Source organism: Petromyzon marinus, unplaced genomic scaffold (genome assembly GCF_048934315.1).
Source record: "Petromyzon marinus isolate PM22_M1 ecotype Great Lakes invasive population unplaced genomic scaffold, UKy_Petmar_22M1.pri1.0 PM_Scaffold_110, whole genome shotgun sequence".
In the NCBI taxonomy this organism is placed as follows: Eukaryota; Metazoa; Chordata; class Hyperoartia; order Petromyzontiformes; family Petromyzontidae; genus Petromyzon; species Petromyzon marinus.
In genome coordinates this window covers 1-22,917 of record NW_027423070.1, presented here as the reverse complement: position 1 = coordinate 22,917, position 22,917 = coordinate 1, and the positions used below count along the sequence as shown (strand labels likewise).

Here is a 22,917-nt window from a genome sequence, read left to right as displayed (position 1 = left end):
CTCACTGTCTCACTCACCAACTCACTGTCTCACTCACCAACCCACTCACCAACTCACTGTCTCACTCACCAACCTACTCACCAACTCACTGTCTCACTCACCAACCTACTCACCCACTCACTGTCTCACTCACCAACTCACTGTCTCACTCACCCACTCACTGTCTCACTCACCAACTCACTGTCTCACTCACCAACTCACTGTCTCACTCACCAACCCACTCTCCCCCCACCCCCACAGTGAACCCTGCTGCCTGCAGCAGCAGCAGTGCGGTCATCTTCATGCAGCAGGAGGAGCCGTAGCTGCCGCTAGGGATTGTGGGAAGGCTCGCGGGGACCACGTGGCCAACACACACCCCAACACACACACCAACTCCAACACACACACTCTCCAACACACACACACTCTCCAACACACACACACTCTCCAACACACACTCTCCAACAATCTCACACCCCAACACACACACACTCTCCAACACACACTCCAACACACACACTCCAACACACACTCTCTCCAACACACACACTCTCTCCAACACACACACCAACACTCCAACACACACTCCAACAATCACACACTCCAACACACACACACTCTCCAACACACACTCCAACACACACACTCTCTCCAACAATCACACACTCTCCAACAATCACACACTCTCCAACACACACACACTCTCCAACACACACCCCAACACATCACACACTATAAATTTATAACATTTTTGACATGCGTTTTTCTGGATTTTGTTGTTGTTATTCTGTCTCTCACTGTTCAAATAAACCTACCATTAAAATTATAGACTGATCATTTCTTTGTCAGTGGACAAACGTACAAAATCAGCAGGGGATCAAATACGTTTTACCCTCACTGTACCTGGTCTATCGCTCCGCACTAAGCTTCAGGTCTTCTTGGCCACGGTCATTCCCTCCCTTCTCTACGCTTGCGAAACGTGGACCCCCCTAATGGAACATCTTCGCCGGTTAGAAACATTTAGGCTGGCCTGCCTACGATCCATCCTGGGTTTAACCAGGCTGGATTGTGTGAGGAGCTCACAAATCCTTGAAAGATCTGGGCAAGGTCCCATCGGTGAGCTCCTCCGGCAGGCAAGGCTGCGATGGCTGGGTCATGTAGCCCGCATGCCCAGCCACCGCATGCCGAAACAGCTTTTGTTTGGCCGGATTGAGGGGGCTAAACGGGCGCGGCACGGGCTAGAGAAGAGATGGAGTGATGTGGTACAGGAGGACGTGGAGCTGAGTGGACTTGCCGATGACTGGTACCAGCGGTGTCAAGATCGACCTCTGTGGAGGAGGCTCGTGAAGGACGCTACTGGGCAGTTGGAGGCAGTCGCCCTCCAACAACAACGGAGGGCGGAGGAGCGACGCTCAGAACAACGAGCGGAGCGCCGGGTGGCTAAAGCACAGCAGGTTGGCACAGTAGGGGGCACAGGTGGTGCATCAGCCAGTCATCTCAGTCAGTCGACCCGTGGCACCTGCTGGGTCTGCCCCGTGACCTCCTGCCAGCGGGCGTTCGACACTTCACGTGGCCTCAAGGTGCACATAGCCTGGCACAAGCGTCGTGGTGACGTCACCGCCACTTAGTGGCGAATGGCGGTTGTTGTTGTGTGTGTCTGTGTGTGTATCTGTGTGTTGGGGGAGCGATAGTGTAGCGGTTAGCGCGCTGCGCTATGAACCTGGCGACCCGAGTTCGATTCCCGCTCACGGCCAACACTAGTGACGATTATCTGAACCAGTCCCAGGCCTCCCCTAGGTCGACTCAGCCTCAAAATGAGTACCTGGTGCGGTGTGTAAATATCGCCACTGGGGAGACAAAGGCGGTCGGGCGTGGTGCTGGCCACCCACCCCCTCGTGTACCGTTCCGGCCTTCATAGGTGCTCGCTAACAGCACTTGCCCCTACAGTCTGTTAAGGCTATATGGGGGATCTTTGTTTTGCTTTGTATCTGTGTGTGTATCTGTGTGTGTGTATCTGTGTGTGTGTGTCTGTGTATCTGTGTGTGTGTATCTGTGTGTGTGTCTGTGTATCTGTGTGTGTCTGTGTGTCTGTGTATCTGTGTGTATCTGTCTGTGTGTGTGTCTCTGTGTGTCTGTATCTGTGTGTGTCTCTGTGTGTGTGTCTGTGTGTGTATCTGTGTGTGTGTATCTGTGTGTGTGTATCTGCGTGTGTTTATCTGTGTGTGTGTATCTGTGTATCTGTGTGTATCTGTCTGTGTGTGTGTGTATCTGTGTGTGTGTGTCTGTGTGTGTATATGTGTGTGTGTGTATCTGTGTGTGTATATATCTGTGTGTGTGTATCTGTGTGTCTGTCTCTGTGTGTATCTCTGTGTGTGTGTGTATCTCTGTGTGTGTATCTGTGTGTGTGTCTGTGTGTGTGTATCTGTGTGTGTGCGTATCTGTGTATGTGGCTGTGTCTGTCTGTGTGTGTGTATCTGTGTGTCTGTGTGTGTGTATCTGTGTGTGTGTATATCTGTGTATCTGTGTGTGTCTGTCAGTGTGTATGTATCTGTGTCTGTGTGTATGTATCTGTGTCTGTGTGTATGTATCTGTGTCTGTGTGTATCTGTGTATCTGTGTGTGTGTATCTGTGTGTGTATCTGTGTGTGTATCTGTGTGTGTATATCTGTCTGTGTGTATCTGTGTGTGTATCTGTGTGTCTGTCTGTGTATCTGTATCTGTGTATCTGTCTGTGTATCTGTGTATCTGTCTATGTGTGTCTCTGTATCTGTCTGTGTGTGTGTGTGGAAGCGTAACGCATTGCAGTGTAGCCGTTCAGCGCTATGCCGCGCTACGATTCCCGCTCACGACCGCCACCACCGGTGACGATTATTTTAACCGGTCCTGGGCCTCCCCAAGGTCGACTCAGCCTCAAGCGAGTAACTTCTGTGGTGTGTCAACGTCACCCACTGGGCAGACAAAGGCGGCCGGGTGTGGTGAACCCAAGTCCCGGGCGAAGCCGGCCAGTACAGCTCTGACAACCGTAAACCACAATCATGTAAACACAAATCTATTTTATAGCAATATATTGGGGGTGGGGGTGTGTATGTGTGTGTGTGTGCCCCCCAATATAAATTATAATTACAGCCTTGGTGTCACGTGCTAATGCTCCACCACACACCGTGTTCTAAAATCGATTACACATTGCATATTGAACTGAAGTTGGACTTCACGTGAATCAAATCACAAATCACAAATCGCAAATCGACCGGACAGGAAAATCGCAGTGAGATCTTTCACTCAAAACCGTGCAGCCCTGGTGGTATAGGCCACACCACCACCACCCTCTGTGTGTCACTGGGAAGACAAAGACGGCCGGGCGTGGTGGTTCAGGCCACACCACCACCACCCCCTCTGTGTGTGTCACTGGGAAGACAAAGACGGCCGGGCGTGGTGGTTCAGGCCACACCACCACCACCCCCTCTGTGTGTGTCACTGGGAAGACAAAGACGGCCGGGCGTGGTGGTTCAGGCCACACCACCACCACCCCCTCTGTGTGTGTCACTGGGAAGACAAAGACGGCCGGGCGTGGTGGTGCATCATCATCAGCATCATCATCAGCTGCTGCTGCTGCTTGTGGACGCCGCTTTCCTGTCTACAAAGAACTGCGGAGGGGGAGACAGGGTGACAGACAGGGTGACTCACTGGGTGACTCACTGGGTGACTCAGAGGGTGACTCACTGGGTGACAGACAGGGTGACAGACAGGGTGACAGACAGGGTGACTCACTGGGTGACTCACTGGGTGACTCACTGGGTGACTCAGTGGGTGACTCAGAGGGTGACTCACTGGGTGACAGACAGGGTGACTCACTGGGTGACTCACTGGGTGACTCAGTGGGTGACTCAGTGGGTGACTCAGTGGGTGACTCACTGGGTGACTCAGTGGGTGACTCAGTGGGTGACTCACTGGGTGACTCAGAGGGTGACTCAGTGGGTGACTCACTGGGTGACTCAGAGGGTGACTCACTGGGTGACAGACAGGGTGACAGACAGGGTGACTCACTGGGTGACTCAGAGGGTGACTCACTGGGTGACTCACTGGGTGACTCAGAGGGCGACTCACTGGGTGACAGACAGGGTGACTCACTGGGTGACTCACTGGGTGACTCAGAGGGTGACTCAGAGGGTGACTCAGTGGGTGACTCAGTGGGTGACTCACTGGGTGACTCACTGGGTGACTCAGAGGGTGACTCAGTGGGTGACTCAGTGGGTGACTCACTGGGTTACTCAGAGGGTGACTGAGGGTGACTCAGTGGGTGACTCAGTGGGTGACTCAGTGGGTGACTCAGAGGGTGACTCAGTGGGTGACTCAGAGGGTGACAGACAGGGTGACTCAGAGGGTGACTCACTGGGTGACTCAGTGGGTGACTCAGACGGTGACTAAGAGGGTGACTCAGAGGGTGACAGACAGGGTGACTCACTGGGTGACTCACTGGGTGACTCACTGGGTGACTAAGAGGCTGACTCAGAGGGTGACTCAGAGGGTGACTCAGTGGATGACTCAGTGGGTGACTCAGTGGGTGACAGACAGGGTGACTCAGTGGGTGACTCACTGGGTGACTCAGTGGGTGACTCACTGGGTGACAGACAGGGTGACTCAGTGGGTGACTCACTGGGTGACTCAGTGGGTGACTCAGTGGGTGACAGACAGGGTGATTCAGTGGGTGACTCAGTGGGTGACTCACTGGGTGACTCACTGGGTGACAGACAGGGTGACTCACTGGGTGACTCACTGGGTGACTCACTGGGTGACTCACTGGGTGACTCACTGAGTGACAGACAGGGTGACAGACAGGGTGACTCACTGAGTGACAGACAGGGTGACAGACAGGGTGACTCACTGGGTGACTCAGAGGGTGACTCAGAGGGTGACTCAGTGGGTGACTCAGTGGGTGACTCAGAGGGTGACTCAGAGGGTGACTCAGTGGGTGACTCAGAGGGTGACTCAGAGGGTGACTCAGTGGGTGACTCAGTGGGTGACTCACTGGGTGACGAAGTGGGTGACTCAGAGGGTGGCTCAGTGGGTGGCTCAGTGGGTGACTCAGTGGGTGACTCAGGGGGTGACTCAGTGGGTGACTCAGAGGGTGACTCACTGGGTGACTCAGAGAGAGAGAAGAGTTGGTGGTGGCGATGGTGGTGGCGTTGGTGGTGGCGTTGGTGGTGGTGGCGTTGGTGGTGGTGGTGGCGTTGGTGGTGGCGTTGGTGGTGTTGGTGGTGGTGGCGGTGGTGGTGGTGGCGTTGGTGGTGGTGTTGGTGGTGGTGTTGGTGGTGGTGTTGGTGGTGGTGTTGGTGGTGGCGACGGTGGTGGTGGTGGTGTTGGTGACGGTGTTGGTGGTGGTGGTGTTGGTGGTGGTGTTGGTGGTGTTGGTGGTGTTGGTGGTGGCGTTGGTGGTGGTGTTGGTGGTGGTGTTGGTGGTGGTGTTGGTGTTGGTGGTGTTGGTGGTGGTGTTGGTGGTGGTGTTGGTGGTGTTGGTGTTGGTGGTGTTGGTGGTGTTGGTGGTGTTGGTGGTGGTGTTGGTGGTGGTGTTGGTGGTGTTGGTGGTGTTGGTGGTGTTGGTGGTGGTGTTGGTGGTGGTGTTGGTGGTGTTGGTGTTGGTGGTGTTGGTGGTGTTGGTGGTGGTGTTGGTGGTGTTGGTGTTGGTGGTGTTGGTGGTGTTGGTGGTGGTGTTGGTGGTGGTGTTGGTGGTGTTGGTGGTGGCGTTGGTGGTGGCGTTGGTGGTGGTGGTGGTGGTGGCGTTGGTGGTGGCGTTGGTGGTGTTGGTGGTGGTGGCGGTGGTGGTGGTGGCGTTGGTGGTGGTGGTGGTGATGGTGGTGGTGTTGGTGGTGGTGTTGGTGGTGGTGTTGGTGGTGGTGTTGGTGGTGGTGGTGTTGGTGGTGGCGACGGTGGTGGTGGTGGTGGTGGTGTTGGTGGTGTTGGTGGTGTTGGTGGTGTTGGTGGTGGCGTTGGTGGTGGTGTTGGTGGTGGTGTTGGTGGTGGTGTTGGTGGTGGTGTTGGTGGTGTTGGTGTTGGTGGTGTTGGTGGTGTTGGTGGTGGTGTTGGTGGTGGTGTTGGTGGTGGTGTTGGCGTTGGTGGTGGTGTTGGTGGTGTTGGTGGTGGTGGTGGTGTTGGTGGTGTTGGTGGTGTTGGTGGTGGTGTTGGTGTTGGTGGTGGTGGTGTTGGTGGTGGTGGTGTTGGTGGTGGTGGTGTTGGTGGTGGTGTTGGCGTTGGTGGTGGTGTTGGTGGTGTTGGTGGTGGTGGTGTTGGTGGTGGTGTTGGCGTTGGTGGTGGTGTTGGTGGTGGTGGTGGTGGTGTTGGTGGTGTTGGTGGTGGTGTTGGCGTTGGTGGTGGTGTTGGTGGTGTTGGTGTTGGTGGTGGTGTTGGTGGTGTTGGTGGTGGTGTTGGCGTTGGTGGTGGTGTTGGTGGTGTTGGTGTTGGTGGTGGTGTTGGTGGTGGTGTTGGTGTTGGTGGTGGTGTTGGTGGTGGTGTTGGTGGTGTTGGTGTTGGTGGTGTTGGTGGTGTTGGTGGTGGTGGTGTTGGTGGTGTTGGTGGTGTTGGTGGTGTTGGTGGTGGTGGTGTTGGTGGTGGTGTTGTTGTTGGTGGTGTTGGTGTTGGCGTTGGTGGTGGTGTTGGTGGTGGTGTTGGTGGTGTTGGTGGTGTTGGTGTTGGTGGTGTTGGTGGTGTTGGTGGTGGTGTTGGTGGTGGTGTTGGTGGTGGTGGTGTTGTTGGTGGTGTCGTTGGTGGTGTTGGTGGTGGTGGTGTTGGTGGTGTTGGTGGTGGTGTTGGTGTTGTTGGTGGTGTTGGTGTTGGTGGTGTTGGTGGCGTTGGTGGTGGTGTTGGTGGTGGTGTTGGTGGTGTTGTTGGTGGTGGTGTTGGTGGTGGTGGTGTTGGTGGTGGTGTTGGTGGTGTTGGTGTTGGTGGTAGTGTTGGTGGTGGTGTTGGTGGTGTTGTTGGTGGTGGTGTTGGTGGTGTTGTTGGTGGTGTTGGTGGTGGTGTTGTTGGTGGTGGTGTTGGTGTTGGTGGTGTTGGTGGTGGTGTTGTTGGTGGTGGTGTTGGTGGTGGTGTTGGTGGTGTTGTTGGTGGTGTTGGTGGTGGTGTTGTTGGTGGTGGTGGTGGTGTTGGTGGTGGTGTTGGTGGTGTTGGTGTTGGTGGTGTTGTTGGTGGTGTTGGTGGTGTTGGTGGTGGTGTTGGTGTTGGTGGTGTTGGTGTTGGTGGTGTTGGTGGTGTTGGTGGTGGTGTTGGTGGTGGTGTTGGTGTTGGTGGTGGTGGTGTTGTTGGTGGTGTCGTTGGTGGTGTTGGTGGTGGTGGTGTTGGTGGTGTTGGTGGTGGTGTTGGTGTTGTTGGTGGTGTTGGTGTTGGTGGTGTTGGTGGCGTTGGTGGTGGTGTTGGTGGTGGTGTTGGTGGTGTTGTTGGTGGTGGTGTTGGTGGTGGTGGTGTTGGTGGTGGTGTTGGTGGTGTTGGTGTTGGTGGTAGTGTTGGTGGTGGTGTTGGTGGTGTTGTTGGTGGTGGTGTTGGTGGTGTTGTTGGTGGTGTTGGTGGTGGTGTTGTTGGTGGTGGTGTTGGTGTTGGTGGTGTTGGTGGTGGTGTTGTTGGTGGTGGTGTTGGTGGTGGTGTTGGTGGTGTTGTTGGTGGTGTTGGTGGTGGTGTTGTTGGTGGTGGTGGTGGTGTTGGTGGTGGTGTTGGTGGTGTTGGTGTTGGTGGTGTTGTTGGTGGTGTTGGTGGTGTTGGTGGTGGTGTTGGTGTTGGTGGTGTTGGTGTTGGTGGTGTTGGTGGTGTTGGTGGTGGTGTTGGTGGTGGTGTTGGTGTTGGTGGTGTTGGTGTTGGTGGTGTTGGTGGTGTTGGTGGTGTTGGTGTTGGTGGTGTTGGTGTTGGTGGTGGTGTTGGTGGTGGTGTTGGTGGTGTTGGTGGTGGTGTTGGTGGTGTTGGTGGTGGTGCTGGGCTAGATGCGTGCACCGTACCTGGCGCAGAGTGGTGATGGCGACCGCCAGCGATGGGGGCGCCACGACGCTGCCCCTCAGCCAGCCGGGCAGCTGAGAGCCGTGAGAGCGGTAGCGGTGGTCCAGCAGCAACACCGCTGCATAGTCACCACGGTGACGCACCGCACGGCCTGGGACAACACACACACACTACACTACACTATACACTACACTGTACACTACATACTATACTACTATACTATACACTACACTATATACTATACTACTACACTATACACTACATACTATACTACTATACTATACACTACACTATATACTATACTACTACACTATACACTACACTACACACTACACTATACACACACTACACTATACACTACACTATACACTACACTATACACTACACTATACACTACACACTATACAATACACTATACACTATATACTACACTACACACTATACACTACACTATACACTACACTATACACTACACTATACACTACACTACACTATACACTACACTGTACACTACACTATACTACTATACACTACACTGTACACTACACTATACACTACACTATACACTACACTACTATACTATACACTACTATACTATACACTACTATACTATACACTACACTGTACACTACACTATACACTACACTATACACTACACTATACACTACACTATACACTACACTATACACTACACACTACACTACACACTACACTATACACTACACTATACACTATACTATACACTACACTATACACTACACTATACACTACACTATACACTATATACTACACTACATACTACACTACACACTACACTATACACTACACACTACACTATACACTACACTATACACTACACTATACACTACACTATACACTATATACTACACTACATACTACACTATACACTACACTATACAATACATACTATACTACACAAACACCACACAATACACTACACAAACACCACACTATACACTACACTATACACTACACTATACACTACACTATACACTACACTATACACTACACTATACTACACTATACTACACTATACACTACACTATACACTACACTATACACTACACTATACACTACACTATACACTACACTACATACTACACTATACACTACACTATACTACTATACACTACACTATACACTACACTTTACACTACTATACACTACACTATACACTAAACTATACACTACACAGACACCACACTATACACTACACTTTACACTACTATACACTACACTATACACCACACTATACACTACACTATACACTACACTATACTACTATACACTACACTATACACTACACTTTACACTACTATACACTACACTATACACTACACTATACACTACACTATACACTACACTATATACTACACTACACACTACACTATACACTACACTATACAATACATACTATACTACACAAACACCACACAATACACTACACAAACACCACACTATACACTACACTATACACTACACTATACACTACACTATACACTATACTACACTATACACTACACACTATACTACACTATACACTACACTATACACTACACTATACACTACACTATACACTACACTATACACTACACTATACACTACACTACATACTACACTATACACTACACTATACACTACACTATACTACTATACACTACACTATACACTACACTTTACACTAATATACACTACACTATACACTACACTATACACTAAACTATACACTACACAGACACCACACTATACACTACACTTTACACTACTATACACTACACTATACACCACACTATACACTACACTATACACTATACTACTATACACTACACTATACACTACACTTTACACTACTATACACTACACTATACACTACACTATACACTAAACTATACACTACACAGACACCACACTATACACTACACTTTACACTACTATACACTACACTATACACCACACTATACACTACACTATACACTACACTATACACTAAACTATACACTACACAGACACCACACTATACACTACACTTTACACTACTATACACTACACTATACACTACACTATACACTATACTACTATACACTACACTATACACTACACTTTACACTACTATACACTACACTATACACTACACTATACACTAAACTATACACTACACAGACACCACACTATACACTACACTTTACACTACTATACACTACACTATACACCACACTATACACTACACTATACACTACACTATACAGTGAGGGAAAAGAGTATTTGATCCCCTGCTGATTTTGTACGTTTGCCCACTGACAAAGAAATGATCAGTCTTTGGTTCTATTGGGTAAAGTCACTTAGGTAAAAAATAAAATAACAAAAATCACGACGTTTCGGCCACAACACAAGCGGCCTTCATCAGGTGAAGGGACGAGACTGTCTGGTAGGACAGCGCTGGAGTGAACACAGCCAAACTCAGACCGCGACCTTTAAGCTGTGTGAGAAGAAACAAAGCGCCTTGACAAAGGAATTAGCATATAATTTAGCATTGAAATGGCTCATTGAAATAGCTAAGTTAAAGTATACACATCCGCAGAGGCACCCCTTGACAAAGGAATTAGCATAGAATTTATCATTGAAATGGCTCATTGAAATAGCTAAGTTAAAGTATACACATCCACAGAGGCACCCCTTGACAAAGGAATTAGCATAGAATTTAGGATTGAAATGGCTCATTGAAATAGCTAAGTTAAAGTATACACATCCGCAGAGGCACCCCTTGACAAAGGAATTAGCATAGAATTTAGCATTGAAATGGCTCATTGAAATTGCTAAGTTAAAGTATACACATCCACAGAGGCACCCCTTGACAAAGGAATTAGCATAGAATTTAGCATTGAAATGGCTCATTGAAATAGCTAAGTTAAAGTATACACATCCGCAGAGGCACCCCTTGACAAAGGAATTAGCATAGAATTTAGCATTGAAATGGCTCATTGAAATAGCTAAGTTAAAGTATACACATCCGCAGAGGCACCCCTTGACAAAGGAATTAGCATAGAATTTAGCATTGAAATGGCTCATTGAAATAGCTAAGTTAAAGTATACACATCCACAGAGGCACCCCTTGACAAAGGAATTAGCATAGAATTCAGCATTGAAATAGCTCATTGAAATAGCTAAGTTAAAGTATACACATCCGCAGAGGCACCCCTTGACAAAGGAATTAGCATAGAATTTAGCATTGAAATGGCTCATTGAAATAGCTAAGTTAAAGTATACACATCCACAGAGGCACCCCTTGACAAAGGAATTAGCATAGAATTTAGCATTGAAATGGCTCATTGAAATTGCTAAGTTAAAGTATACACATCCGCAGAGGCACCCCTTGACAAAGGAATTAGCATAGAATTTAGCATTGAAATGGCTCATTGAAATAGCTAAGTTAAAGTATACACATCCGCAGAGGCACCCCTTGACAAAGGAATTAGCATAGAATTTAGCATTGAAATGGCTCATTGAAATAGCTAAGTTAAAGTATACACATCCGCAGAGGCACCCCTTGACAAAGGAATTAGCATAGAATTTAGCATTGAAATGGCTCATTGAAATAGCCAAGTTAAAGTATACACATCCGCAGAGGCACCCCTTGACAAAGGAATTAGCATAGAATTTAGCATTGAAATAGCTGAGTGATTAGCTTGCAACTGGTCACAGAAATAGCTATGGATTGTGTTGTTGTTATTCTGTCTCTCACTGTTCAAATAAACCTACCATTAAAATTATAGACTGATCATTTCTTTGTCAGTGGGCAAATGTACAAAATCAGGAGGGGATCAAATACTTGTTTCGCTCACTGTACACTACACTATATACTACACTACACACTACACTATATACTCTACACTAAACACTCCACTATACACTACTAAACACTACACTGCAATACAATACACTATACACTACTATACACTACACTATATACTATACTACACCATACACTACACTACTACACACTACACTACTATACGCTACATTATACTATAAACTACTATACACTACACTATACTATACACTACGATACACTACACTATACACTACTATACACTACACTATACACTCTAATACACTACTATACACTAGACTATACACTCTAATACACTACTATACACTACTACGTGCCAATCGGAGGTGTGGGCGTGAGTGAGTGGGTGGGTGAGTGGGTGAGTGAGTGGGTGGGTGAGTGGGTGAGTGAGTGAGGGAGTGGGTGAGTGAGTGGGTGAGTAAGTGGGTGAGTAAGTGGTTGAGTGAGTGGGTGAGTGAGTGGGTGAGTGAGTGGGTGGGTGAGTGAGTGAGTGGTGAGTGAGTGGTGAGTGAGTGGTGAGTGAGTGGGTGAGTGAGTGGGTGAGTGAGTGGTGAGTGAGTGGTGAGTGAGTGGTGAGTGAGTGAGTGGTGAGTGAGTGAGTGGTGAGTGAGTGGTGAGTGAGTGGTGAGTGAGTGGTGAGTGATCCTCACCTATGGACTGGTTCACTGCCTTCATACACAAGTTCTCACAGAGCGAGCTGGGTGAGTGAGTGGTGAGTGAGTGAGTGGTGAGTGAGTGGTGAGTGAGTGGTGAGTGAGTGGTGAGTGAGTGGTGAGTGATCCTCACCTATGGACTGGTTCACTGCCTTCATACACAAGTTCTCACAGAGCAAGCTGGGTGAGTGAGTGGTGAGTGAGTGGTGAGTGAGAGAGTGAGTGGTGAGTGAGTGAGTGGGTGAGTGAGAGAGTGAGTGGTGAGTGAGTGGTGAGTGAGTGGGTGAGTGAGTGAATGAGTGGTGAGTGAGTGGTGAGTGAGTGGTGAGTGGTGAGTGAGTGGTGAGTGAGTGAGTGAGTGGTGAGTGAGTGAGTGAGTGGTGAGTGAGTGGTGAGTGGTGAGTGAGTGGTGAGTGAGTGGTGAGTGAGTGGTGAGTGGTGAGTGAGTGGTGAGTGAGTGGTGAGTGAGTGGTGAGTGAGTGAGTGGTGAGTGAGTGGTGAGTGAGTGGTGAGTGAGTGGTGAGTGATCCTCACCTATGGACTGGTTCACTGACTTCATACACAAGTTTCACAGAGCGAGCTGGGTGAGTGAGTGGTGAGTGAGTGGTGAGTGAGTGGTGAGTGAGTGGTGAGTGATCCTCACCTATGGACTGGTTCACTGACTTCATACACAAGTTTCACAGAGCGAGCTGGGTGAGTGAGTGGTGAGTGAGTGGTGAGTGAGTGGTGAGTGAGTGGTGAGTGATCCTCACCTATGGACTGGTTCACTGACTTCATACACAAATTCTCACAGAGCGAGCTGGGTGAGTGAGTGGTGAGTGAGTGGTGAGTGAGTGGTGAGTGAGTGAGTGGTGAGTGGTGAGTGAGTGGTGAGTGAGTGGTGAGTGGTGAGCGAGCGGTGAGTGAGTGGTGAGTGAGTGGTGAGTGAGTGGTGAGTGAGTGGTGAGTGAGTGGTGAGTGAGTGGTGAGTGAGTAGTGAGTGATCCTCACCTATGGACTGGTTCACTGCCTTCATACACAAGTTCTCACAGAGCGAGCTGGGTGAGTGAGTGGTGAGTGAGTGGTGAGTGAGTGGTGAGTGATCCTCACCTATGGACTGGTTCACTGACTTCATACACAAGTTCTCACAGAGCGAGCTGGGTGAGTGAGTGGTGAGTGAGTGGTGAGTGGTGAGTGAGTGGTGAGTGAGTGGTGAGTGAGTGGTGGATGAGTGGTGAGTGAGTGAGTTAATGAGTGAGTGAGTGAATGAGTGAGTGAGTGGGTGAGTGAGTGGCTGAGTGAGTGAGTGGATGAGTGAGTGGTGAGTGAGTGGTGAGTGAGTGAGTGAGTGGTGAGTGAGTGGTGAGTGAGTGAGTGGTGAGTGAGTGGTGAGTGAGTGGTGAGTGAGTGGGTGAGTGAGCGGTGAGTGAGTGGTGAGTGAGTGGTGAGTGAGTGGTGAGTGAGTGGTGAGTGATCCTCACCTATGGACTGGTTCACTGCCTTCATACACAAGTTCTCACAGAGCGAGCTGGGTGAGTGAGTGGTGAGTGAGTGGTGAGTGAGTGGTGAGTGAGTGGTGAGTGATCCTCACCTATGGACTGGTTCACTGACTTCATACACAAGTTCTCACAGAGCGAGCTGGGTGAGTGAGTGGTGAGTGAGTGGTGAGTGAGTGGTGAGTGAGTGAGTGGTGAGTGAGTGGTGAGTGAGTGAGTGGTGAGTGAGTGGTGAGTGAGTGGTGAGTGAGTGAGTGGTGAGTGAGTGGTGAGTGGTGAGTGAGTGGTGAGTGAGTGGTGAGTGATCCTCACCTATGGACTGGTTCACTGCCTTCATACACAAGTTCTCACAGAGCGAGCTGGGTGAGTGAGTGGTGAGTGAGTGGTGAGTGAGTGGTGAGTGAGTGGTGAGTGATCCTCACCTATGGACTGGTTCACTGACTTCATACACAAGTTCTCACAGAGCGAGCTGGGTGAGTGAGTGGTGAGTGAGTGGTGAGTGAGTGGTGAGTGAGTGGTGAGTGAGTGGTGAGTGAGTGGTGAGTGATCCTCACCTATGGACTGGTTCACTGACTTCATACACAAGTTCTCACAGAGCGAGCTGAGTGAGTGAGTGGTGAGTGAGTGGTGAGTGAGTGGTGAGTGAGTGGTGAGTGAGTGAGTGGTGAGTGAGTGGTGAGTGAGTGGTGAGTGAGTGAGTGAGTGGTGAGTGAGTGGTGAGTGAGTGGTGAGTGGTGAGTGAGTGGTGAGTGAGTGGTGAGTGAGTGGTGAGTGAGTGGTGAGTGATCCTCACCTATGGACTGGTTCACTGACTTCATACACAAGTTCTCACAGAGCGAGCTGGGTGAGTGAGTGGTGAGTGAGTGGTGAGTGAGTGGTGAGTGAGTGGTGAGTGAGTGGTGAGTGAGTGGTGAGTGAGTGAGTGGTGAGTGAGTGGTGAGTGAGTGGTGAGTGAGTGGTGAGTGAGTGAGTGGTGAGTGAGTGGTGAGTGGTGAGTGAGTGGTGAGTGAGTGGTGAGTGAGTGGTGAGTGAGTGGTGAGTGATCCTCACCTATGGACTGGTTCACTGACTTCATACACAAGTTCTCACAGAGCGAGCTGGGTGAGTGAGTGGTGAGTGAGTGGTGAGTGAGTGGTGAGTGAGTGGTGAGTGAGTGGTGAGTGAGTGGTGAGTGATCCTCACCTATGGACTGGTTCACTGACTTCATACACAAGTTCTCACAGAGCGAGCTGGGTGAGTGAGTGGTGAGTGAGTGGTGAGTGAGTGGTGAGTGAGTGGTGAGTGAGTGGTGAGTGAGTGGTGAGTGAGTGGTGAGTGATCCTCACCTATGGACTGGTTCACTGACTTCATACACAAGTTCTCACAGAGCGAGCTGGGTGAGTGAGTGGTGAGTGAGTGGTGAGTGAGTGGTGAGTGAGTGGTGAGTGAGTGGTGAGTGAGTGGTGAGTGATCCTCACCTATGGACTGGTTCACTGACTTCATACACAAGTTCTCACAGAGCGAGCTGGGTGAGTGAGTGGTGAGTGAGTGGTGAGTGAGTGGTGAGTGAGTGGTGAGTGATCCTCACCTATGGACTGGTTCACTGACTTCATACACAAGTTCTCACAGAGCGAGCTGGGTGAGTGAGTGGTGAGTGAGTGGTGAGTGAGTGGTGAGTGAGTGGTGAGTGAGTGGTGAGTGAGTGGTGAGTGAGTGGTGAGTGATCCTCACCTATGGACTGGTTCACTGACTTCATACACAAGTTCTCACAGAGCGAGCTGGGTGAGTGAGTGGTGAGTGAGTGGTGAGTGAGTGGTGAGTGAGTGGTGAGTGATCCTCACCTATGGACTGGTTCACTGACTTCATACACAAGTTCTCACAGAGCGAGCTGGGTGAGTGAGTGGTGAGTGAGTGGTGAGTGAGTGGTGAGTGAGTGGTGAGTGAGTGGTGAGTGATCCTCACCTATGGACTGGTTCACTGACTTCATACACAAGTTCTCACAGAGCGAGCTGGGTGAGTGAGTGGTGAGTGAGTGGTGAGTGAGTGGTGAGTGAGTGGTGAGTGAGTGGTGAGTGAGTGGTGAGTGATCCTCACCTATGGACTGGTTCACTGACTTCATACACAAGTTCTCACAGAGCGAGCTGGGTGAGTGAGTGGTGAGTGAGTGGTGAGTGAGTGGTGAGTGAGTGGTGAGTGATCCTCACCTATGGACTGGTTCACTGACTTCATACACAAGTTCTCACAGAGCGAGCTGGGTGAGTGAGTGGTGAGTGAGTGGTGAGTGAGTGGTGAGTGAGTGGTGAGTGAGTGGTGAGTGAGTGGTGAGTGATCCTCACCTATGGACTGGTTCACTGACTTCATACACAAGTTCTCACAGAGCGAGCTGGGTGAGTGAGTGGTGAGTGAGTGGTGAGTGAGTGGTGAGTGAGTGGTGAGTGAGTGGTGAGTGATCCTCACCTATGGACTGGTTCACTGACTTCATACACAAGTTCTCACAGAGCGAGCTGGGTGAGTGAGTGGTGAGTGAGTGGTGAGTGAGTGGTGAGTGAGTGGTGAGTGATCCTCACCTATGGACTGGTTCACTGACTTCATACACAAGTTCTCACAGAGCGAGCTGGGTGAGTGAGTGGTGAGTGAGTGGTGAGTGAGTGGTGAGTGAGTGGTGAGTGAGTGGTGAGTGATCCTCACCTATGGACTGGTTCACTGACTTCATACACAAGTTCTCACAGAGCGAGCTGGGTGAGTGAGTGGTGAGTGAGTGGTGAGTGAGTGGTGAGTGATCCTCACCTATGGACTGGTTCACTGACTTCATACACAAGTTCTCACAGAGCGAGCTGGGTGAGTGAGTGGTGAGTGAGTGGTGAGTGAGTGGTGAGTGATCCTCACCTATGGACTGGTTCACTGACTTCATACACAAGTTCTCACAGAGCGAGCTGGGTGAGTGAGTGGTGAGTGAGTGGGTGAGTGAGTGGTGAGTGAGTGGTGAGTGAGTGGTGAGTGATCCTCACCTATGGACTGGTTCACTGACTTCATACACAAGTTCTCACAGAGCGAGCTGGGTGAGTGAGTGGTGAGTGAGTGGTGAGTGAGTGGTGAGTGAGTGGTGAGTGAGTGGTGAGTGATCCTCACCTATGGACTGGTTCACTGACTTCATACACAAGTTCTCACAGAGCGAGCTGGGTGAGTGAGTGGTGAGTGAGTGGTGAGTGAGTGGTGAGTGAGTGGTGAGTGATCCTCACCTATGGACTGGTTCACTGACTTCATACACAAGTTCTCACAGAGCGAGCTGGGTGAGTGAGTGGTGAGTGAGTGGTGAGTGAGTGGTGAGTGAGTGGTGAGTGATCCTCACCTATGGACTGGTTCACTGACTTCATACACAAGTTCTCACAGAGCGAGCTGGGTGAGTGAGTGGTGAGTGAGTGGTGAGTGAGTGGTGAGTGAGTGGTGAGTGAGTGGTGAGTGATCCTCACCTATGGACTGGTTCACTGACTTCATACACAAGTTCTCACAGAGCGAGCTGGGTGAGTGAGTGGTGAGTGAGTGGTGAGTGAGTGGTGAGTGAGTGGTGAGTGAGTGGTGAGTGAGTGGTGAGTGATCCTCACCTATGGACTGGTTCACTGACTTCATACACAAGTTCTCACAGAGCGAGCTGGGTGAGTGAGTGGTGAGTGAGTGGTGAGTGAGTGGTGAGTGAGTGGTGAGTGAGTGGTGAGTGAGTGGTGAGTGAGTGGTGAGTGAGTGGTGAGTGAGTGGTGAGTGATCCTCACCTATGGACTGGTTCACTGACTTCATACACAAGTTCTCACAGAGCGAGCTGGGTGAGTGAGTGGTGAGTGAGTGGTGAGTGAGTGGTGAGTGAGTGGTGAGTGAGTGGTGAGTGAGTGGTGAGTGATCCTCACCTATGGACTGGTTCACTGACTTCATACACAAGTTCTCACAGAGCGAGCTGGGTGAGTGAGTGGTGAGTGAGTGGTGAGTGAGTGGTGAGTGAGTGGTGAGTGAGTGGTGAGTGAGTGGTGAGTGATCCTCACCTATGGACTGGTTCACTGACTTCATACACAAGTTCTCACAGAGCGAGCTGGGTGAGTGAGTGGTGAGTGAGTGGTGAGTGAGTGGTGAGTGAGTGGTGAGTGAGTGGTGAGTGAGTGGTGAGTGAGTGGTGAGTGAGTGGTGAGTGATCCTCACCTATGGACTGGTTCACTGACTTCATACACAAGTTCTCACAGAGCGAGCTGGGTGAGTGAGTGGTGAGTGAGTGGTGAGTGAGTGGTGAGTGAGTGGTGAGTGAGTGGTGAGTGAGTGGTGAGTGAGTGGTGAGTGAGTGGTGAGTGATCCTCACCTATGGACTGGTTCACTGACTTCATACACAAGTTCTCACAGAGCGAGCTGGGTGAGTGAGTGGTGAGTGAGTGGTGAGTGAGTGGTGAGTGAGTGGTGAGTGAGTGGTGAGTGAGTGGTGAGTGAGTGGTGAGTGAGTGGTGAGTGATCCTCACCTATGGACTGGTTCACTGACTTCATACACAAGTTCTCACAGAGCGAGCTGGGTGAGTGAGTGGTGAGTGAGTGGTGAGTGAGTGGTGAGTGAGTGGTGAGTGAGTGGTGAGTGAGTGGTGAGTGAGTGGTGAGTGAGTGGTGAGTGATCCTCACCTATGGACTGGTTCACTGACTTCATACACAAGTTCTCACAGAGCGAGCTGGGTGAGTGAGTGGTGAGTGAGTGGTGAGTGAGTGGTGAGTGAGTGGTGAGTGAGTGGTGAGTGAGTGGTGAGTGATCCTCACCTATGGACTGGTTCACTGACTTCATACACAAGTGCTCACAGAGCGAGCTGGGTGAGTGAGTGGTGAGTGAGTGGTGAGTGAGTGGTGAGTGATCCTCACCTATGGACTGGTTCACTGACTTCATACACAAGTTCTCACAGAGCGAGCTGGGTGAGTGAGTGGTGAGTGAGTGGTGAGTGAGTGGTGAGTGAGTGGTGAGTGAGTGGTGAGTGATCCTCACCTATGGACTGGTTCACTGACTTCATACACAAGTTCTCACAGAGCGAGCTGGGTGAGTGAGTGGTGAGTGAGTGGTGAGTGAGTGGTGAGTGAGTGGTGAGTGATCCTCACCTATGGACTGGTTCACTGACTTCATACACAAGTTCTCACAGAGCGAGCTGGGTGAGTGAGTGGTGAGTGAGTGGTGAGTGAGTGGTGAGTGAGTGGTGAGTGAGTGGTGAGTGAGTGGTGAGTGATCCTCACCTATGGACTGGTTCACTGACTTCATACACAAGTTCTCACAGAGCGAGCTGGGTGAGTGAGTGGTGAGTGAGTGGTGAGTGAGTGGTGAGTGAGTGGTGAGTGAGTGGTGAGTGAGTGGTGAGTGATCCTCACCTATGGACTGGTTCACTGACTTCATACACAAGTTCTCACAGAGCGAGCTGGGTGAGTGAGTGGTGAGTGAGTGGTGAGTGAGTGGTGAGTGAGTGGTGAGTGAGTGGTGAGTGAGTGGTGAGTGATCCTCACCTATGGACTGGTTCACTGACTTCATACACAAGTTCTCACAGAGCGAGCTGGGTGAGTGAGTGGTGAGTGAGTGGTGAGTGAGTGGTGAGTGAGTGGTGAGTGAGTGGTGAGTGATCCTCACCTATGGACTGGTTCACTGACTTCATACACAAGTTCTCACAGAGCGAGCTGGGTGAGTGAGTGGTGAGTGAGTGGTGAGTGAGTGGTGAGTGAGTGGTGAGTGATCCTCACCTATGGACTGGTTCACTGACTTCATACACAAGTTCTCACAGAGCGAGCTGGGTGAGTGAGTGGTGAGTGAGTGGTGAGTGAGTGGTGAGTGAGTGGTGAGTGAGTGGTGAGTGAGTGGTGAGTGAGTGGTGAGTGATCCTCACCTATGGACTGGTTCACTGACTTCATACACAAGTTCTCACAGAGCGAGCTGGGTGAGTGAGTGGTGAGTGAGTGGTGAGTGAGTGGTGAGTGAGTGGTGAGTGAGTGGTGAGTGAGTGGTGAGTGATCCTCACCTATGGACTGGTTCACTGACTTCATACACAAGTTCTCACAGAGCGAGCTGGGTGAGTGAGTGGTGAGTGAGTGGTGAGTGAGTGGTGAGTGGTGAGTGAGTGGTGAGTGAGTGGTGAGTGAGTGGTGAGTGATCCTCACCTATGGACTGGTTCACTGACTTCATACACAAGTTCTCACAGAGCGAGCTGGGTGAGTGAGTGGTGAGTGAGTGGTGAGTGAGTGGTGAGTGATCCTCACCTATGGACTGGTTCACTGACTTCATACACAAGTTCTCACAGAGCGAGCTGGGTGAGTGAGTGGTGAGTGAGTGGTGAGTGAGTGGTGAGTGAGTGGTGAGTGAGTGGTGAGTGAGTGGTGAGTGATCCTCACCTATGGACTGGTTCACTGACTTCATACACAAGTTCTCACAGAGCGAGCTGGGTGAGTGAGTGGTGAGTGAGTGGTGAGTGAGTGGTGAGTGAGTGGTGAGTGAGTGGTGAGTGAGTGGTGAGTGAGTGGTGAGTGAGTGGTGAGTGAGTGGTGAGTGATCCTCACCTATGGACTGGTTCACTGACTTCATACACAAGTTCTCACAGAGCGAGCTGGGTGAGTGAGTGGTGAGTGAGTGGTGAGTGAGTGGTGAGTGAGTGGTGAGTGAGTGGTGAGTGATCCTCACCTATGGACTGGTTCACTGACTTCATACACAAGTTCTCACAGAGCGAGCTGGGTGAGTGAGTGGTGAGTGAGTGGTGAGTGAGTGGTGAGTGAGTGGTGAGTGAGTGGTGAGTGAGTGGTGAGTGAGTGGTGAGGGGTGGTGAGTGAGTGGTGAGTGAGTGGTGAGTGAGTGGTGAGTGATCCTCACCTATGGACTGGTTCACTGACTTCATACACAAGTTCTCACAGAGCGAGCTGGGTGAGTGAGTGGTGAGTGAGTGGTGAGTGAGTGGTGAGTGAGTGGTGAGTGAGTGGTGAGTGATCCTCACCTATGGACTGGTTCACTGACTTCATACACAAGTTCTCACAGAGCGAGCTGGGTGAGTGAGTGGTGAGTGAGTGGTGAGTGAGTGGTGAGTGAGTGGTGAGTGAGTGGTGAGTGAGTGGTGAGTGAGTGGTGAGTGAGTGGTGAGTGATCCTCACCTATGGACTGGTTCACTGACTTCATACACAAGTTCTCACAGAGCGAGCTGGGTGAGTGAGTGGTGAGTGAGTGGTGAGTGAGTGGTGAGTGAGTGGTGAGTGAGTGGTGAGTGAGTGGTGAGTGATCCTCACCTATGGACTGGTTCACTGACTTCATACACAAGTTCTCACAGAGCGAGCTGGGTGAGTGAGTGGTGAGTGAGTGGTGAGTGAGTGGTGAGTGAGTGGTGAGTGAGTGGTGAGTGAGTGGTGAGTGAGTGGTGAGTGAGTGGTGAGTGAGTGGGAGTGAGTGGTGAGTGAGTGGTGAGTGATCCTCACCTATGGACTGGTTCACTGACTTCATACACAAGTTCTCACAGAGCGAGCTGGGTGAGTGAGTGGTGAGTGAGTGGTGAGTGAGTGGTGAGTGAGTGGTGAGTGAGTGGTGAGTGAGTGGTGAGTGATCCTCACCTATGGACTGGTTCACTGACTTCATACACAAGTTCTCACAGAGCGAGCTGGGTGAGTGAGTGGTGAGTGAGTGGTGAGTGAGTGGTGAGTGAGTGGTGAGTGAGTGGTGAGTGAGTGGTGAGTGAGTGGTGAGTGATCCTCACCTATGGACTGGTTCACTGACTTCATACACAAGTTCTCACAGAGCGAGCTGGGTGAGTGAGTGGTGAGTGAGTGGTGAGTGAGTGGTGAGTGAGTGGTGAGTGATGAGTGGTGAGTGAGTGGTGAGTGAGTGGTGAGTGAGTGGTGAGTGATCCTCACCTATGGACTGGTTCACTGACTTCATACACAAGTTCTCACAGAGCGAGCTGGGTGAGTGAGTGGTGAGTGAGTGGTGAGTGAGTGGTGAGTGAGTGGTGAGTGAGTGGTGAGTGATCCTCACCTATGGACTGGTTCACTGACTTCATACACAAGTTCTCACAGAGCGAGCTGGGTGAGTGAGTGGTGAGTGAGTGGTGAGTGAGTGGTGAGTGAGTGGTGAGTGATCCTCACCTATGGACTGGTTCACTGACTTCATACACAAGTTCTCACAGAGCGAGCTGGGTGAGTGAGTGGTGAGTGAGTGGTGAGTGAGTGGTGAGGTGAGTGGTGAGTGAGTGGTGAGTGATCCTCACCTATGGACTGGTTCACTGACTTCATACACAAGTTCTCACAGAGCGAGCTGGGTGAGTGAGTGGTGAGTGAGTGGTGAGTGAGTGGTGAGTGAGTGGTGAGTGAGTGGTGAGTGATCCTCACCTATGGACTGGTTCACTGACTTCATACACAAGTTCTCACAGAGCGAGCTGGGTGAGTGAGTGGTGAGTGAGTGGTGAGTGAGTGGTGAGTGAGTGGTGAGTGATCCTCACCTATGGACTGGTTCACTGACTTCATACACAAGTTCTCACAGAGCGAGCTGGGTGAGTGAGTGGTGAGTGAGTGGTGAGTGAGTGGTGAGTGAGTGGTGAGTGAGTGGTGAGTGATCCTCACCTATGGACTGGTTCACTGACTTCATACACAAGTTCTCACAGAGCGAGCTGGGTGAGTGAGTGGTGAGTGAGTGGTGAGTGAGTGGTGAGTGATCCTCACCTATGGACTGGTTCACTGACTTCATACACAAGTTCTCACAGAGCGAGCTGGGTGAGTGAGTGGTGAGTGAGTGGTGAGTGAGTGGTGAGTGATCCTCACCTATGGACTGGTTCACTGACTTCATACACAAGTTCTCACAGAGCGAGCTGGGTGAGTGAGTGGTGAGTGAGTGGTGAGTGAGTGGTGAGTGAGTGGTGAGTGAGTGGTGAGTGATCCTCACCTATGGACTGGTTCACTGACTTCATACACAAGTTCTCACAGAGCGAGCTGGGTGAGTGAGTGGTGAGTGAGTGGTGAGTGAGTGGTGA

The 22,917-nt window shown here is 50.5% G+C and overlaps 1 protein-coding gene and 1 long non-coding RNA gene across 2 annotated transcripts in view; one reads left to right on the top strand and one right to left on the bottom strand.

Moving 5' to 3' along the window:
* LOC116958375 (palmitoyltransferase ZDHHC20-B-like) overlaps positions 1–805 on the top strand; it is a 43,849-nt gene extending 43,044 nt beyond the window's left edge. The window contains exon 11 of the mRNA XM_076063394.1: positions 241–805. Coding sequence (XP_075919509.1) covers positions 241–302 — 62 coding nt within the window. The 3' untranslated portion in view covers positions 303–805. The remainder of the gene's footprint in view (positions 1–240) is intronic.
* Positions 806–3,011: 2,206 nt separating this feature from the next.
* Positions 3,012–8,150, bottom strand: LOC142922588 (uncharacterized). The gene is made up of 2 exons (XR_012940182.1): positions 7,955–8,150; positions 3,012–3,622 (listed from the first exon to the last, which is right to left on the bottom strand). It is a non-coding gene; the product is annotated as an uncharacterized LOC142922588 (long non-coding RNA).
* Positions 8,151–22,917: the final 14,767 nt, after the last annotated feature.